This window comes from Chiloscyllium punctatum, chromosome 25 (genome assembly GCF_047496795.1).
Source record: "Chiloscyllium punctatum isolate Juve2018m chromosome 25, sChiPun1.3, whole genome shotgun sequence".
Classification (NCBI taxonomy): domain Eukaryota; kingdom Metazoa; phylum Chordata; class Chondrichthyes; order Orectolobiformes; family Hemiscylliidae; genus Chiloscyllium; species Chiloscyllium punctatum.
Genome location: NC_092763.1, coordinates 21,104,573 through 21,122,395, shown reverse-complemented (window position 1 = coordinate 21,122,395; position 17,823 = coordinate 21,104,573). Strand labels below are relative to the sequence as shown.

General features: G+C 41.0%; 1 protein-coding gene across 1 annotated transcript in view; it reads left to right on the top strand.

The window, feature by feature from the left end:
- The window catches only part of LOC140495738 (sodium- and chloride-dependent neutral and basic amino acid transporter B(0+)-like), a 68,388-nt gene that overhangs the window by 36,185 nt on the left and 14,380 nt on the right, over positions 1-17,823 (top strand). The window contains exon 8 of the mRNA XM_072594789.1: positions 899-1,127. Coding sequence (XP_072450890.1) covers positions 899-1,127 — 229 coding nt within the window. The remainder of the gene's footprint in view (positions 1-898; positions 1,128-17,823) is intronic.

Genomic DNA, 17,823 nt, shown 5'->3' with positions numbered 1-17,823 from the left:
CAGAGTCTAGATTAGAGTGGTGCTGGAAAAGCACAGCAGGTCAGGCAGCATCTAAGAAGCAGGAAAATCGACGTTTCGGGCTTTTGCCCGAAACATTGATTTTCCTGCTCCTCGGATGCCGCCTGACCTGCTGTGCTTTTCCAGCACCATTTTAATCAAGATCCCGAAATGTTAACTGCTTTCTTTCCATTGATGCTGCCAGACCTGCTGAGTTTCTGCAGCAATTTGTATTTTTGTTTCAGATTTCCTGCATCCACAGTTCTTAGTTATCATAAAATGGGATATAACTAGATTAAGAAAAAATGGGCACAATGGGATGGAATATCATGAAATGGCCACTATATTCCATTTTTGTGACTAATTATTTTTTAATATCTTCCAATCAATTTATCAATAAAATTTTCAGTGAAATGTCAGACTAATATAAATATGCCTGAGTCATGTCTTTAGCCACAATATTATTTAACTGGAAAAGCAGAATTGTTCCAAGAATTTAAGCAATGTTCAGACCTAAATTTTAATTTACACAGACTTCTGTTTAGTTAAAGGCCTCTATTTTGGTTAAAACACTTATTGGATGCTGTTTTGAATAAAAGAATAGAAGTTACTGGGTGTCAGTGCTACAAGGAAAGAATCAAGCCATTCAATCAAAAACATGATTTAAAGGGGAAAACCATCAAGGCTCCTGGAAGAAATTTGGCAGTGAGTAGAAGACAGGGATACAATATACTATTTAACAGAGATAGCAATTATCAGTGGAAAGTTAATTCATTTAGCCCCGCCATTAAGTTGAGGGCCAAACACATTGCAGGTTTCTTGTGGTTAATGCAATTTTATATATACAATAATCTTCAGTGTGATTTCCTGATGCTGATGGCTTTTTCCTGCTATTTTATAGGTTTGGAAAGATGCTGCGATACAAATTTTCTTTTCTTTGTCAGTGGGTTCTGGTACTTTAATCGCACTGTCATCCTACAACAAATTCCACAACAACTGTTACCAAGACGCCATTGTTGTCTGTGTTGTCAATTGTGGTACGAGTGTGTTTGCTGGATTTGTCATCTTCTCTATCCTTGGGCATATGGCTCATATCCAAGGGAAACCTGTTTCTGAGGTTGCCCAGTCAGGTAAATGCAGTGTCCACTTTGCTGTCTTCTGTTGTGATATTTCCAAACTTGTGATAAACCTGATAGGTAAAGGGAGCCTGGTTGAGGAATTCATTAAATGATTTCAGGATACTTTCTGAGAACAGCAAGTTCGGAAGCCAACAAAAGAGCAAGGTGTACCAGACCTGGTATTGTGCAACATGAAAGGATTAATGCCCAATATCATGGTGAAGCTGCTCCGAGCAAGCATTTTACGTGCAGCTTGGAGTAGGAGAAGTGAGTGCAAGCTATTTTAGTAAACTTAAATGAGGGCAATTAGGAGGTCAGGAAAACAGGGCTGTCTAAATTGAATTGGCAAATTGGACTGAAGGGTAGTTTAATGGATACGCAGAGGAAGCTATTTCGTGGGATTTTCACAATACATAGAAGATATATATATTCTAAAGATAAATAAATAATTCCAAGGGACAGACCCAACATTCGTGGTTAAATAGAAAGGTTAAATACAGTATATTACTGTGGAATGACAGATGGTATAAAATTTGACAGAATGTAACAAACAATAAAGAATGGCTAACAAATAATTCAGAAGGAAGAATTAGAGTTGTAAAGAAAGATAGCCAGAAATATAAGGAGAGTTAACAAGCATTTTGGTAAATATTCAAAAAAGAAATGTTAACAACGAGCATTAGTCATATAGAACCTGGAAAATAAAGAGATGAACTGAACACATATATTGCATCAATTTTCATCATAAAGGGTACAAGTAACACTCTAGAGGTAACAATGAATCGGGGAATGGAAGGGAGGGAGGAACTCGGGAAAACCCCAATTACTAGTGAAGTGATAATTTGCAGGTTGTTGGAGTGTGGTCTGACAAATGTCTGAGTCCTGTTTGACTATCCTCGTGTCTTAAAAAAAATGGCTAGTGACATAGTTGATGCATTTGCTTTAATTTTCCAAAACTTCCCTCATTTATGAAAGATACCATGAGATTGGAAGGTGGTCAATGAACTTTGTTCAACAAGGGATGGACAAAGAAAGGAAGAATATATAGATCAATTAACTTGACATGTATCGTAGAGAAAATGTTAACGTTGTGATTAAATAAATTATATTAGGGCATTTGAGGTAAATTTCAGACTATGAGGAAGACTCAACATGGTTTATGTTTTTGTTAATGTCCCATTAAAGGTATGGTGCTAATTAAAAGCTTGTGATGTAGAAGATATTGACAGGAAAGAAAATTGGTTGGCTAATGGGCAGCAGAGAGCTCATTTTAAGGTTGGCAAGTGGTCTTCCATGAGAATCAGTGCTGGGACCACAAACGTTTACAATTTATACAAGTGACTGGGGTGAAGAGATGCAGAGCTTGGTTGCTAAATTTGTTGACAACACCAAGACAATGTTATGGACCAGAGTAAACCCCCTTAAAATCTGAATAAGATAGCATATACGCTAACATTTTCTTACTTCAAAGGCAAGGTCCAGACATTGCATCCCTGATGCAATTTGGTTGATTAAACTACCAGTCTTGAAGGAAAACACACTTTATTCATTCACTATAGTTAAAATACAACAAACAAAATATGAAATCAGAATAACTTAACTCTATTGGGAAATGTAACAGAATAATAGATTATTTAACTACTAAACAGCAACTGTTCTGACAGAACAATATCCATTACTACACCCTTGGCAACAGCAAATTCAATAAAACCGATTGTCTCACATGCAATTCTAGCAGCAGGAAGAAACCCCTCAGCTTTAAGCTGGAACAGAAAGAAGAAAACCAGCTTTCACATCCAGCTTCAAGACCAAAAACCAGTGCTACTGAAAAACTAAAACGAAAAATTCTGGTTCTGTGGGAGCTTGACCCCACCCATTAAAGCTGTCTCATCTTTGAAAAAAAAATCCATGACCTCACAAGCTGTTTACTTTACTAGCTTTGAGTAGACTGCTTGATGTCTCTATCTCAACCTTTCTTCATGAGAAAAAAGGACAAAGTAACCTCTTAAAGCCATAAGATCATTATAACCTCACCCTTAAAAGAATGAACGATCAATACATAAAGATGGCTTCATTTTAAAAAACATTTAGTCTTCCTTTATTAGTACTCTACAATGTATATATGTTGCATTGACTCTAAGAATGCAATTATGCACCAGTACAGTTCATCTCGTTCTGCTTTCCTGCCACTCAATCTTCCATCTTTCTTCACCAAAGTCATGACAACACATTGGCAATTACATTCTCTCATTCTGCCATCTGTATAATTCTTAATTTGAATGGCTGCAATAAGCTGTATCTAAACAGTCTGGTATCTTTAAACTTACTTTTTTCCAAAAACTTTAATGGCTTATGATCAGTTCTCTTAGATTACTGGCAATATAAATGTTGAAATGTTGTAACGCCAACACCAGATTCAAGGTCGTCTTCTCAATTGTGGAACATTTCTGTTGATGATTATTCAATTTTCTGAAAATAAAATCCAATAAGTGTTTCCATCTTCTTCTCGTCATCTTGCAAGAGTACAGAACTGACTCTTGCATCACTCACATTGATAGCCATATTGAATGGCTTTGCATAATTAGATGTGGCTAACACTGGGGCAGTGGTTAACACAGCTTTCAGGCTGTCAAATGCCTTCTGACATTCCTCTAACTACTGACATTTTCTGCATTTCTTGTTTCCTGCATTTCAAGTTGTTTGTCCCACCTTCTCAATACAGTCTTCCAAATGTGGAATAGGATATGAATCAGATTTTGTAACTGCATTGAGTTTGTGGTAGTCTACACATAGTCGAAGGTACCATCTGGTTTTGGCACCATTATTATTGGTGAGCTCCATTTGCAGCAACTCATTTCAATTATATTGCCTTTGAGCATGCATTCGGTCTCTTTTGCACTTGTGCCAACTTTAGAGGATCAAGTATATACGGATATTGCTTAATTGGAATAACATTTCCTATATCTACATCATACATAATCAGATTAGTACTTCCCAGCTTATTACAACATGTAATCGTAACAACTCTTTCAGGTCATTTCGATTTTCCTCTGGCAGATAAATGAATAATTCATGTCAATTTTTGAGAACTTCCTCATTGTCCAAAAGTAATTTGAAGAATGTCCAATTCAGAATCCTCTGAACTTGGTTCTTCACTCTGTTGTAACCAGTAACACATTCTCCTTTTGCTTTCCTTCCCTATCAAAATACCTTTTGAGCATATTCACATGACACACTCTGAGGCTGCTTTCTATCTGACGTTCTTATTAAATAATTCACCCTACTCAATTTCCTTTTGATTTGATAAGGCCCTTTTAAATCTTGCTTTTAAAGGTTCACCTGTCACTGGAAGTTACACACACTTTATCTCCACTGGCCAAATTGTGACTTGTTGATTTTTTTGCTGTGATACTTTTAAATGCTGTCTAGCCAACTCACCCACTATATTTACTTTGACACACAGTCCAAATATGTGGTCTCTCAACTCTGACTCACCAACTTCTCTTTAATCAATTTCAGTGATCATCTCACCTCATGCCCAAAAGAACTCAAATGGACAGAATTTAGTTGATTCATTTAGTGCATCCCTATTTTCAAAAAAGTACAAATGGAATTCCTTTATCCCAATCCTTTGGATAGTCTTGCCTCTCAGTCTTCAACATGGTCTTCAAAGTTTGCTGCTGTTCTAATGCTCCCTGTGATTCTGGATGGTGCGCAGTGGATTTGAATTGTTTTGTTCCAAAGCTAACCATAATTTCACTGAATAATTTGGTATAAAGTTTGACCTTTGATTTGATTGCATTTCTGTGGGTAGTACATATCTCGTTTATAAAACACAAATGAGGAACTGTTTGAAAATCCTTTTAGCCATGATGATGTATAATGGGATGGCTTTTGGAAATCGAACAGTCACATCCGTTACGGTCAACCAATATTGATTCCTGTATTTTGTTTCAGTTGGGGCCGTGGGCAGTCAGTTAAGATTCTTGTAAACGGTTTCTCCATAAGACAATATGACGTATGAGCAGAAATTAGGCCATATAGTCTGCTCTGCCATAGGTTTCTCAACCTCATTCTTCTGCTTTCTTCCAGTAACCATTGATACTTAAGAAACTATCTATCTCAGTCTTAAATATACTCCATGAACAAGCTTCCACTGCCTTTTGTACCAATCAATTCTGTAGATTCCCCACTCTGGATGAAGAGGTTTCTCCTTATGCCCATTCTAAAAGGCTATGTCCTCAGGTCCTAGTCTCTCCTACCAATGGAAACCACTTCCCAACTTCTACTTAGTCCAGGCCTTTCAATAGTCTGTGAGTTTCAATTAGATCTCCCCCCCCATCCTTCTAAACTCCATTGAGTGTGGACCCAGAGAACTCAAATGTTCCTCATATGTTATGCTTTCATTCCTCAGACCTTTATCGTGAAAAATTGCTCTAAACACGGTCCAGGGCCAGTACGTCCATCCTAAGATATGCAGCCCAAAACTGCACACAATACTCCAAATGTGGTCTCACAAAGCCTTATAGAGCCTCTGAAGTACGTCCCTGCTTTTGTATTCAAGTCCTCTCAAAATAAATGCCATCATTGCATTTGCCTTCCTAACTACTGACTTAACCTCCAAGTTTATCTTGAGAGAATTCTGAACTAGAATTTCTAAGTCTCTTTGCACTTCAGACTTCTGAATTTTCTCCCATTTAGAAAATAGTCTCTGCCTCTATTCTACCTACAAAGTGCATGACCTCACACTTTCCCAAGTTTATCTTCATCTTCCACTTCTTTTCCCACTCTCCTAACCTGCCCAAATCCTTCTGCAGCCTCCCCACTCCTCAATGCTACCCATCCCTCTACCTGTCTTTATATTGTCTGCAAACTTAGCTAGACTGTCATAAGCTCCTTCATCGGGATTGTTGATGTATAAAGTGAAATGTCAAGGTCCCAACAATGAGCCTTGCAGAACACCACTTTTCACTGGCTGCCATCCTGAGAAGGACCCTTCTATCCCTACTCTGCTTTCTGCCAGTCAGCTATGCTTTTATCCATGATAGCACCTTGTCTCTAACACCATCTTACTCAGTAGCCTCCTGTGTAGCACCTTGTCCAAGGCCTTCTTGAAGTGCAGGTAGCTAGCTCTGCTTGGACCAACGTTCTTGTTACTTCCTCAATGAATTTGTCAGGCATGACTTCCCCTTGATGAAACCTATTTTCCCATACGATTCCAAGTATTCAGAAATCTTGTCTTTCTCAATGGATTGCAGGATCTTATCCACAACTGCAGTTTGGTGAATCGGTCTATAATTTTCCGCCTTTTGTCTTACTCCCTTTTTATTTAAGGGTGTCACATTAGTGATTTTCCAGTCCTCTGGGACCCGCCCTGATTCTAGTGATTTCTGAAAAAACTCCACTAACGCCTCAGCTATTTCCTTTAGAACTGTGGGGTGTTGTCCATCTGGTCCAGGTGATTTATCCACCTTCAGGCCATTCAGTTTCTGTAGCACTTTTTCCTTGGTGACGGCCATCACTCCTAGCTATGTCCCCTCACTCTCTTGAATTTTTGGGAAATTATTTGTGTCTTCCACCATGAAGACTGACACAAAGTAATTATTCAGTTTCTCAGTCATTTCCTTGTTCCACACTACTATCTCTTCAGTGTCATTTTCCAGCAGTCCAATGTCCACTTTCACCTCTCTTGCCCTTTATATATCTAAAGAAACTCTCACAGTCTTCCTTTATATTACTGGCTAGCTTACCCTCATATTTAATCTTCTCCCTCCTTATTTCTTTTTTTTTGTTGCCCTCTGTTGGTCTTTGTAAGCTCCCTAATCCCCTGGTTTCCCACTATCCTTTGCCATACTATATGCTTTCTCTGACTGCCCTCGTCAGCCATAGTTGCCTCATGCTCCCTAAACCATGCTTCTTTTGCCTAGAGATGAATCTCTGTTGTGTTTCCAGAAACTCCTGCCATCGCTGTTCCACTGTCTTTACTGCTAGGCTCCTCTCCCAGTCAATTCTACCCAGCTCCTCCCTTAGCCTTGTGTAGCTGCCTTTATTGGGCTATAATACCGTTACCTCTGGTTCAATCTTGTCCCTCTCAATTTGCAGAATAAATTCAATCATAAGGTTTCTTCACCTTAAGCTCCTTTATTATGGGGGTGGCATTGTGGTTCAGTGGTTAACATTGCTGCCTCACTGTGCCAGAGATCCATGTTCGATTCCAGCATTGGGCGACTGTCTTTGTGGAGTTTGCACATTTTCCCTGTGTCTGCATGGGCTTTCTCTGGTTGCCCAAGTTTCCTCCCACAGTCCAAAGATGTGCAGGTTAGGTGAATTGACCATGCTAAATTGCCCATCGTGTTCAGGGATCTGTAAGTTAGTCAAAATTAAATATAGGCGAATAGGTCCTAATGGGTTACTCTTCAGAAGTTCGGTGTGAATTTATTGAGCCAAATGACCTGTTTCAAAAGTCTGTCTCATTGCACAACACTAAGTCCAGTATTGCCTGTTCCTTAATGGGCTCCACCACAGGCTGCTCCAGAAAGCCATCTCGTAGACATTCCACAAATTCTTTTTCTGTCAATCCACAACTAACCTGGTTTTCCCAGTCCAGCTGCGTATTGAAAACCCCTATGATCACTGTACCTTTGTCTCTCCTAGACATCTTTTCTATCTCTTGGTGTTTCTTGCGCCCCAGGTCCTGACTACTGTTTGGAGGCCTGTATATAATCCAACAATTTTTTTTTTACCTTTGTGGTTCTTCAATTCTACCCAGACAGGTTCTACACCATCTGACTCGACTTGGTTTCTTAATTGTTGATTTAATTTTATTTCTTACCAATAAGGCAAGCCAACTCCTTCTGCCCACCTGTCTATCCCAATCCTGATCACCTTGCAGCCACATCTCCATGACACCCATCACGTCATACCTGCTATTTTCAACATGCGCCTAAAGCTCATTTACCTTGTTCCTTATACTGCATGAATTCAGATATAACACCTTCTGTCCTGTATTCACCATTCCTCTTCTCATTGTCATTTGTTTGTCCAGTGTGTGGTGTTTCTTAAAAGAGGGAATGGGTAATAAGGGTGCTGGTTTAATCTCTGCGTGACGTTTTCCAATTACCTGACATGTATTCAAAGTTTGGGAGAAGATTTGTAGTTGGGTGCTCGTTGTTGTGGTTCTGTTCGCCAAGCTGGGAATTTGTATTGCAGATGTTTCGTCCCCTGTCTAAGTAACATCCTCAGTGCTTGGGAGCCTCCTGTGAAGTGCTTCTGTGATCTTTCTTCCGGCATTTATAGTGATTTGTATCTGCCGCTTCCGGGGTTGTCAGTTCCAGCTGTCCGCTGCAGTGGTCGGTATCTTTGGGTCCAGGTCGATGTGCTTATTGATTGAATCTGTGGATGCGTGCCATGCCTCTAGGAATTCCCTGGCTGTTCTCTGTTTGGCTTGTCCTATAATAGTAATGTTGTCCCAGTCAAACTCATGTTGCTTGTCATCTGAGTGTGTGGCTACTAAGGATAGCTGGTCGTGTCGTTTTGTGGCTAGTTGGTGTTCATGGATGTGGATCGTTAGCTGTCTTCTTCTTTGTCCTGTGTAGTGTTTTGTGCAGTCCTTGCATGGGATTTTGTACACTATGTAGGACAAACAGGAAGACAGCTAACGATCCGCATCCATGAACACCAACTAGCCACAAAACGACGTGACCAGCTATCCTTAGTAGCCACACACTCCGATGACAAGCAACATGAGTTCAACTGGGACAACACTACTATTATAGGACAAGCCAAACAGAGAACAGCCAGGGAATTCCTAGAGGCATGGCACTCATCCACTGATTCAATCAATAAGCACATCAACCTGGACCCAATATACCAGCCACTGCAGCGGACAGCTGGCACTGACAACCAGAAGCGGCAGATACAAATCACTATAAATGACGGAGGGAACATCACAGAAGTGCTTCACAGGAGGCACCCAAGCACTGAGGATGTCACCTAGACAGGGGACGAAACATCTGCAACACAAATTCCCAGCTCGGCGAACAGAACCACAACACCTGACATGTATGATATGTCTGGCAAAAGTCAACCACATCCAAATACAGTCCAGAGCAATAAAAATGTTTTTTGGCTTGAGTTTTCCTTACCTCCAAATGACCACCACCTGGTACTTCATGTGCTACCTGCAACATCTCCTTTCTATAACCTGACAGTAACAGAACTTGATGAGTTTCTGCCCATTTGTCATCTGCCTGAATTTGCTATAATCTCCATTTCCTCATCAAGACTTCATTTTTTTTAAAGTAATATTCTGGGATATATTCCAATGATTCTTCTGTGTATACAATAGACAATAAACAATAAGTGCAGGATTAGGCCATTCGGCCCTTTAAGCCAGCACCACCATTCATTATGATCATGGCTGATCATTCACAATCAGTATCCTGTTCCTGCCTTATCCCCATAACCCTTGATTCCATTATCTTTAAGACCTTTATCCTTCTCTTTTTTGAAAATATCCAGAGACTTGGCCACACTGCCTTCTGGGGCAGAGCATTCCACATATCCACCACTCTCTGGGTGAAGAAGTTTCTCTTCATCTCTGTTCTAAATGGCCTACCCTTTATTTTTAAACTTTGTCCTCTGGTTCTGAACTCACCCATCAACGGAAACATGCTTCCTGCTTCCAGAGTGTCCAATCCTTTAATAATCTTATATGTCTCAATCAGATCCCCTCTCATCCTTCTAAACTCAAGGGTATGCAACATATATATCACACAACATGTGATAGTCCCGCCATTCTGGGAATTGACCTCGTGAACCTACGCTGCACTCCCTCAATAGCCAGAATGTCCTTCCTCAAACGTGGAGACCAAAACTGCACACAATACTCCAGGTGCGGTCTCACCAGGGCCCTATATAGCTGCAGAAAGACCTCTTTGCTCCTATACTCAATCCCTCTTGTTATGAAGGCCAGCATGCCATTAGCTTTCTTCACTGCCTGCTCTACCTGCATGCTTGCTTTCATTGACTGATGTACAAGAACACCTAGATCTCGTACTTCCCCTTTACCTAACTTGACTCCATTTAGATAGTAATCTGCCTTCCTGTTCTTGCCAGCAAAGTGAATAACCACACATTTATCCACATTAAACTGCATCTGCCATGCATCTGTCCATTCACCTGGCCTGTCCAAGTCACCTTGTATTCTCATAACATCCTCCTCACATTTCACCCTGCCACTCAGTTTTGTGTCATCAGCAAATTTGCTAATATTACTTTTAATGCCTTCATCTATATCATTAATGTATATAGTAAACAGCTGCGGTCCCAGCACCGAACCCTGTGGTACCCCACTGGTCACCGCCTGCCATTTCTGAAAGGAACCAGTTTATCACTACTCTTTGCTTCCTGTCAGCCAGCCAATTTTCAATCCAAGTCAGTATTTTGCCCCCAGTACCATATGCCCTAATTTTGCTCACTAATCTCCTATGTGGGACTTTATCAAAAACTTTCAGAAAGTCCAGGTACACTACATCCATTGACTGTCCCTTGTCCATCTTCATAGTTACATCCTCAAAACATTCCAGAAGATTAGTCACTGACGTCAGGCTAACCTATCTATAATTCCCTGTTTTCTCTCTCCTTCCTTTCTTGAAAAGTAGGACAACATTAGCCACCTCCAATCTGCAGGAACTGATCCTGAATCTGTAGGGCATTGGAAAATGATTACCAATGCTTCCACAATTTCTAGAGCCACCTCCTTAAGCACCCTGAGATGCAGACCATCGGGTCCCGGGGACTTATCAGCCTTCAGACCTAATAGTCTCTCCAACACCATTTCCTGCCTAATACAAATTCCCTTCGGTTCTTCCATTACCCTCGGCCCTTCAGCCACTATTACATCTGGGAGATTGCTTGTGTCTTCCCCAGTGAAGACAGATCTAAAGAACCTGTTCAATTCTTCTGCCATTTCCTTGTTCCCCATAATAAATTCACCCATTTCTATCTTCAAGTGCCCAACTTTAGCCTTAACCATTCTTTTTTCTTTTCATGTACCTAAAAAAATCTTTTACTATCCTCCTTTATATTTTTGGCCAGTTTGATTTCATACCTCATTTTTTTTTCTCTGCATATTGCCTTTTTAGTTATCCTCTTGCTCTTTAAAAGTTTCCCAGTCCTCCGGTTTCCTGCTCATCTTTGCTATGTTATACTTCTCTTTTATCTTTATACAGTCCTTAACTTCCCTCGTAAGCCACGGCCGCCCCTGTTTCCCCTTAGGATCTTTCTTCCTCTTTGGAATGAACTGATCCTGCACCTTCTGGTAGGTATTTTTGTATATAATGCATCATTGTTCCACTGCCATTCCTGCTAGGGAATTGAATTATTGAACTTTGGCTAGCTCCTCCCTTATAGCTCCATAGTTCCGTTTGTTCAACTCTCCTCCCACTATGAATTCCACATATTACTATGCAATACTGACACTTCCGATTCTCCCTTCTCCCTCTCAAATTGCAAATTAAAACTTATCACAGTATGGTTACTACCTGCTAATGACTCCTTTACTTCGAGGTCCCTGATCAAATCCGGTTCATTGCACAAAACCAGATCTAGAATTGCCTTCACCCTGGTAGGCTCCAGTACAAGCTGTTCTAAGAATCCATCTCTGAGGCAGTCCACAAACTCCTTTTCTTGGGATCCAGTACCATCTTGATTCCCCCAGTGTCCCTGCATGTTGAAATTCTCCATAACAACTGTAGTAATACCTTTGCGACAGGCCAATTTCACTTACACTCTACATCCAGGCCACTGTTTGGGGGCTTGTAGATAACTCCGATTAGGGTCCTTCTACCCTTAGAATTTCTCAACTCTATCCATACTGACTCTACATCTCTTCATTCTGTGTGTCCCCCCCCACCCCCCCCACCCCTCGCAAGGGACTGAATATCATTTCTCACCAACAGGCCACCCCACCCCCTCTGCTTGTCAGTCTGTCCTTTCGATAGCACGTATAGCCTTGAATATTCATTTCCCAGGCCCTGTCCACTTGAAACCACATCTTGGTTATCACCACAACATCGTACCTGCCAATTTCCAACTGAGCGCCAAGCTCATCCACCTTATTTCTTATGCTTCATGCATTCATATATAATAATTTTAATTTGTTACTCCCCTCACCCTTCCTATCAATCCATATTTCACTTGACCATACTGTATGATCCCTTCTTGAGTTTTCTACTCAGTTGATTCTGTTGTCTTCCTTGACGTTTTGATACATCTGCTTTAGTTTTTTATCTTTCTGTTGTAATCCAGCTCATTGCTCTGAACTTAAAATATCCACTTTGTCCTCTGCTTGTTCTTGTTTTTTTTCTCTCAACCATTTGATCAACTATAGTTTCTGATGATTGAACTTCCACTTCTTTATCTTTACTCTTCAATTTCTCCACCTGTGACTTTGTGACCTCGTTATCACAGTCAGGAGAAATCCCAGGATATACTTCCTTTAAAACCTCAGTTGCCTGATTTTCCACTGGCCTTTCGACTGCAGTAGGCATCACTCTCACCTGTGATCCAGCAAAACCATGACTAAGTGTCTCTGGAACCAAGAATTACTCCATCCTCCTACTACCATTTTACTGGGCTCTCCAACCTCACTATATAATGGAACACTCTCCTCCCACGATGAATTCCACATATTACTATGTTTTCTGTCAATACTCCTTCTGAATTACATATCCCCTCATCTCTCACCATCTCTTAAAATCTTAATTTATTTTCCTGCTCCTGCTGGTATACATGAGTTAAACCTTACCCATGTAAGTAAATTCTTTAAAGAAATCTGTTATCTCCTTCTCAACCAATCCTTGATCAGGTTGTAAATTCTTTTGCAGAGTTTTAACTTTGACTGTGCTTTACCACTTCAACAAAACTCACTGGTTTTTCCTGATTTCCCTCATCTGTCTTCTCAGTGTTTTTTTCTAAATAAGCATCACTGTGATCTCATGTGGCCTACTTCATTACAATGAAAGCTCCTGAGCTCTTTTAATTCTCGTTTGCCACCCTCATGGGTTTTCGTTTTACCCTGTGGTAAACTACCTGCACTATTTTATGGTCTCCTTTTCCATTACCACATGAGGATTTCTCTTTTCCCCAATTTCTTTGCCTCACAGATTGAAATTGATGTTGGTAGCCAAACTTTGATTTATGAACCACCTCATAATCATCTGTCATTCAGAGTCGTTGAGATGTACAGCATGGAAACAGACCCTTCGGTCCAACCCGTCCATGCCGACCAGATATCCCAACCCAATCTAGTCCCACCAGCCAGCACCTGGCCCATATCCCTCCAAACCCTTCCTATTCATATACCCATCCAAATACCTCTTAAATGTTGCAATTGTACCAGCCTCCACCACTTCCTCTGGCAGCTCATTCCATACACGTACCACATCTCTGTGTGAAAGCATTGCCTCTTAGGTCTCTTTTATATCTTTCCCCTCTCACCCTAAACCTATGCCCTCTAGTTCTGGACTCCCACACCCCAGGGAAAAGACTTTGTCTATTTATCTTATCCATGCCACTCATAATTTTGTAAATCTCTATAAGGTCACCCCTCGGCCTCCGACACTCCAGGGAAAAGAGCCCCAGCCTGTTCAGCCTCTCCTTGTAGTTCAGATCCTCCAACCCTGGCAACATCCTTGTAAATCTTTTCTGAACCCTTTCAAGTTTCACAAGACCCTTCCAGTAGGAAGGAGACCAGAATTGCACGCAATATTCCAACACTGGTATAACCAGTGTCCTGTACAGCCGCAACATGACCTCCCAACTCCTGTACTCAATACTCTGACCAATAAAGGAAAGCACACCAAACGCCGCCTTCACTATCCTATCTACCTGTGACTCAACTTTTAAGGAGCTATGAACCTGCACTCCAAGGTCTCTTTGTTCAGCAACACTCCCTAGGATCTTACCATTAAGTGTATAAGTCCTGCTAAGATTTGCTTTCCCAAAATGCAGCACCTCGCATTTATCTGAATTAAACTCCATCTGCCACTTCTCAGCCCATTGGCCCATCTGGTCCAGATCCTGTTGTAATCTGAGGTAGCCCTCTTCACCACTACACCTCCAATTTTGGTGTCATCTGCAAACTTACTAACTATACCTCTTATGCTCGCATCCAAATCATTTATGTAAATGACAAATAGTAGAGGGCCCAGCACCGATCCTTGTGGCACTCCACTGGTCACAGGACTCCAGTCTGAAAAACAACCCTCCACCACCACCCTCTGTCTTCTATCTTTGAGCCAGTTCTGAATTCAAATGGCTAGTTCTCCCTATATTCCATGAGATCTAACCTTGCTAATCGGTTTCCCATGGGGAACCTTGTCGAACGCCTTACTGAAGTCCATATAGATCACATCTACTGTTCTGCCCTCATCAATCTTCTTTGTTACTTCTTCAAAAAACTCAATCAAGTTTGTGAGACATGATTTCCCACGCACAAAGCCATGTTGACTATCCCAAATCAGTCCTTGCCTTTCCAAATACGTGTCCATCCTGTCCCTCAGGATTCCCTCCAACGAGGGAATCCTAAAGGACACCACCGAGGTCAGGCTCACTGGTCTATAGTTCCCTAGCTTGTCTTTACCGCCCTTCTTAAACAGTGACACCACGTTTGCCAACCTCCAGTCTTCCGGCACCTCACCTGTGACTATCGATGATACAAATATCTCAGCAAGAGGCCTAGCAATCGCTTCTCTAGCTTCCCACAGAGTTCTCGGGTACACCTGATCAGGTCCTGGGGATTTAACCATCTATAACCGTTTCAAGACATCCAGCACTTCCTCCTCTATTATTGGGACATTTTGCAAGATGTCACCATCTATTTCCCTACAGTCTATATCTTCCATAACCTTTTCCACAGTAAATACTGATGCAAAATATTCACTTAGTATCTCCCCCATTTTCTGTGGCTCCACAAAAAGGCCGCTTTGCTAATCTTTGAGGGACCCCATTCTCTCCCTAGTTACCTTTTGTCCTTAATATATTTGTAAAACCCCTTTGGATTCTTCTTAATTCTATTTGCCAAGGCTATCTCATGTCCCCATTTTGCCCTCCTGATTCCCCTCTTAAGTATACTCCTACTTTCTTTACACTCTTCTAAGGATTCACTCGATCTATCCTGTCTATACCTGACATATGCTTTCTTCTTTTTCTTAACCAAACCCTCAATTTCTTTAGTCATCAGCATCCCCTATACCTACCAGCCTTCCCTTTCACCCTGACAGGAATATACTTTCTCTGGATTCTTGTTATCTCATTTCTGAAGGCTTCTCATTATCCAGCTGTCCCTTTACCTGCAATAATCTGCCTCCAATCAGCTTTCGAAAGTTCTTGCCTAATACTGTCAAAATTGGCCTTTCTCCAGTTTAGAACTTCAACTTTTAGATCTGGTCTATCCTTTTCCATCACTGTTTTAAAACAAATAGAATTATGGTCGCTGGCCCTAAAGTGCTCCCCCACTGACATTTCAGTCACCTGCCCTGCTTTATTTCCCAAGAGTAGGTCAAGTTTTGCACCTTCTCCAGTAGGTACATCCACATACTGAATCAGAAAATTATCTTGTACACACTTAACAAATTCCTCTCCATCTAAACCTTTAACACTATGGCAGTCCCAGTCGATGTTTGGAAATTTAAAATCCCCTACCATAACCACCCTATTATTCTTAGAGATGGATGAGATCTCCTTGCAAGTTTGTTTCTCAATTTCCCTCTGACTATTGGGGCATCTATAATACAATCCCAATAAGGTGATCATCCCTTTCTTATTTCTCAGTTCCACCTAAATAACTTCCCTGGATATATTTCCAGGAATATCCTCCCTCAGCACAGCTGTAATGCTATCCCTTATCAAAAATGCCACTCCACCACCTCTCTTGCCTCCCTTTCTATCCTTCCTGTAGCATTTGTATCCTGGAACATTAAGTTGCCAGTCCTGCCCATCCCTGAGGCATGTTTCTGTAATTGCTGTGATATCCCAGTCCCATGTTCCTAACCATGCCCTGAGTTCATCTGCCTTCCCTGTTAGGCCCCTTGCATTGAAATAAATGCAATTTAATTTATTAATCCTACCGTGTCCCTACCTGCCCTGACTGTTTGACTCACTTCTGTTCTCAGCTGTACCCGTCTTAGATCGATCTCTTTCCTCACTATCTCCCTGGGTCCCGCTTACTTGTTTAAATCCTCCCAAGCAGTTCTAGCAAATTTCCCTGCCAGTATATTAGTCCCCTTCCTATTTAGGTGCAATCCGTCCTTCTTGTAAAGGTAACTTCTACCCCAAAAGAGATTCCAATGATCCAAAAAATATGAATCCTTCTTCCATACACCAGCTCAGCCATGCATTCATCTGCTCTATCCTCCTATTCCTGCCCTCACTAGCTCGTAGCACTGGGAGTAATCCAGATATCACTACCCTTGAGGACCTCCTAACTCTCTGAAGGGAGATTACAGAGCCTCAACCTTTTCCCTTCCAATGTCGTTGGTTCCAATGTGGACAATGACCTCGCGCTGGCCCCTCTTCCCCCATGAGAACATTCTGCACCCTCTCTGAGATATCCTTGATCCTGGCACCAGGGAAACAACACACGATTCATTTCTGCTACTAATTTGCCAGTCTCAACTCTTTGATTTTCAACATGATTTCTCACTACGTTTTGATCTTCTCCAAAATAATCATCTCTCAAAGAGTGTCATATATTTGATCTTTTCTCAATGCTGTTACCCATCTATCAAATTATTCTTTGTCTGATCCTCTCAAACTTTATGAATGTTTGACCAAGTTTCCTCCTTAGATTCCTAAAATGTTGTCTGAAGGCTTCTGGACCTAGCTCATATTCACTTAACATGACTTCTTTCACCACCTCATACTCTCCAGATACCTCCTCTGATAGTGATGCAAATACCTCACTAGTTCTACCTACCAACTTTGTTTGGATCAACAAGACCCACATGGTCACTGGCCATTTCAAACGTTTAACCACTTTTTCAAATGAAATGAAAAAGGCTTCTACCTCCTTCTCGACAAGTTTAGACAATGTTCGGACATATTTAAACAGATCCCCACTGGGCCTTTAGATAAGATGGGATTGTTCTCCATCACTCATCACTACTCCTGTCTTTCACCTCTCCCTCTGCCATTTCAGTTCCAACCTCCTGAAGTTCAAAAATTTGTCCTTTCCTCACAGACACAGACAATCCCAACTACAGCTTTTTATGGCCATTTCAAAAGCTTTACCTTGCCTTCTTTCTGTAAAACTCCCAAATTAACTTCTGCCATTGCTTGGAATCTCTTGGTGACTGAAAGAGCTATCATGATACAAGGCACACCCTACTTAAACTAACTGAATTCAAAAAACTGTCTTTGAGTCCAATAATTGTAAACACCATTAGAGATTTTGATCCTGACAGAAAATCCAATTTGTTATGGACCAGATCAAATCCTGACAAAATATGACGAAGATAGCCTACACCCTTTTGTTTTCTTATTTTTAAAGGCAGTTACCAGGCATTGCCTTCCGGATGCAGTTAGAATGGCTAAACTACGGGTCTTAAAGCAGAACACACGTTATTTTAACTATAATCAAAATACAACAATGAAAGAAGAAATTCGGGTAACTCTGTTAGAAACTTAACAGAATAATAGATTATTT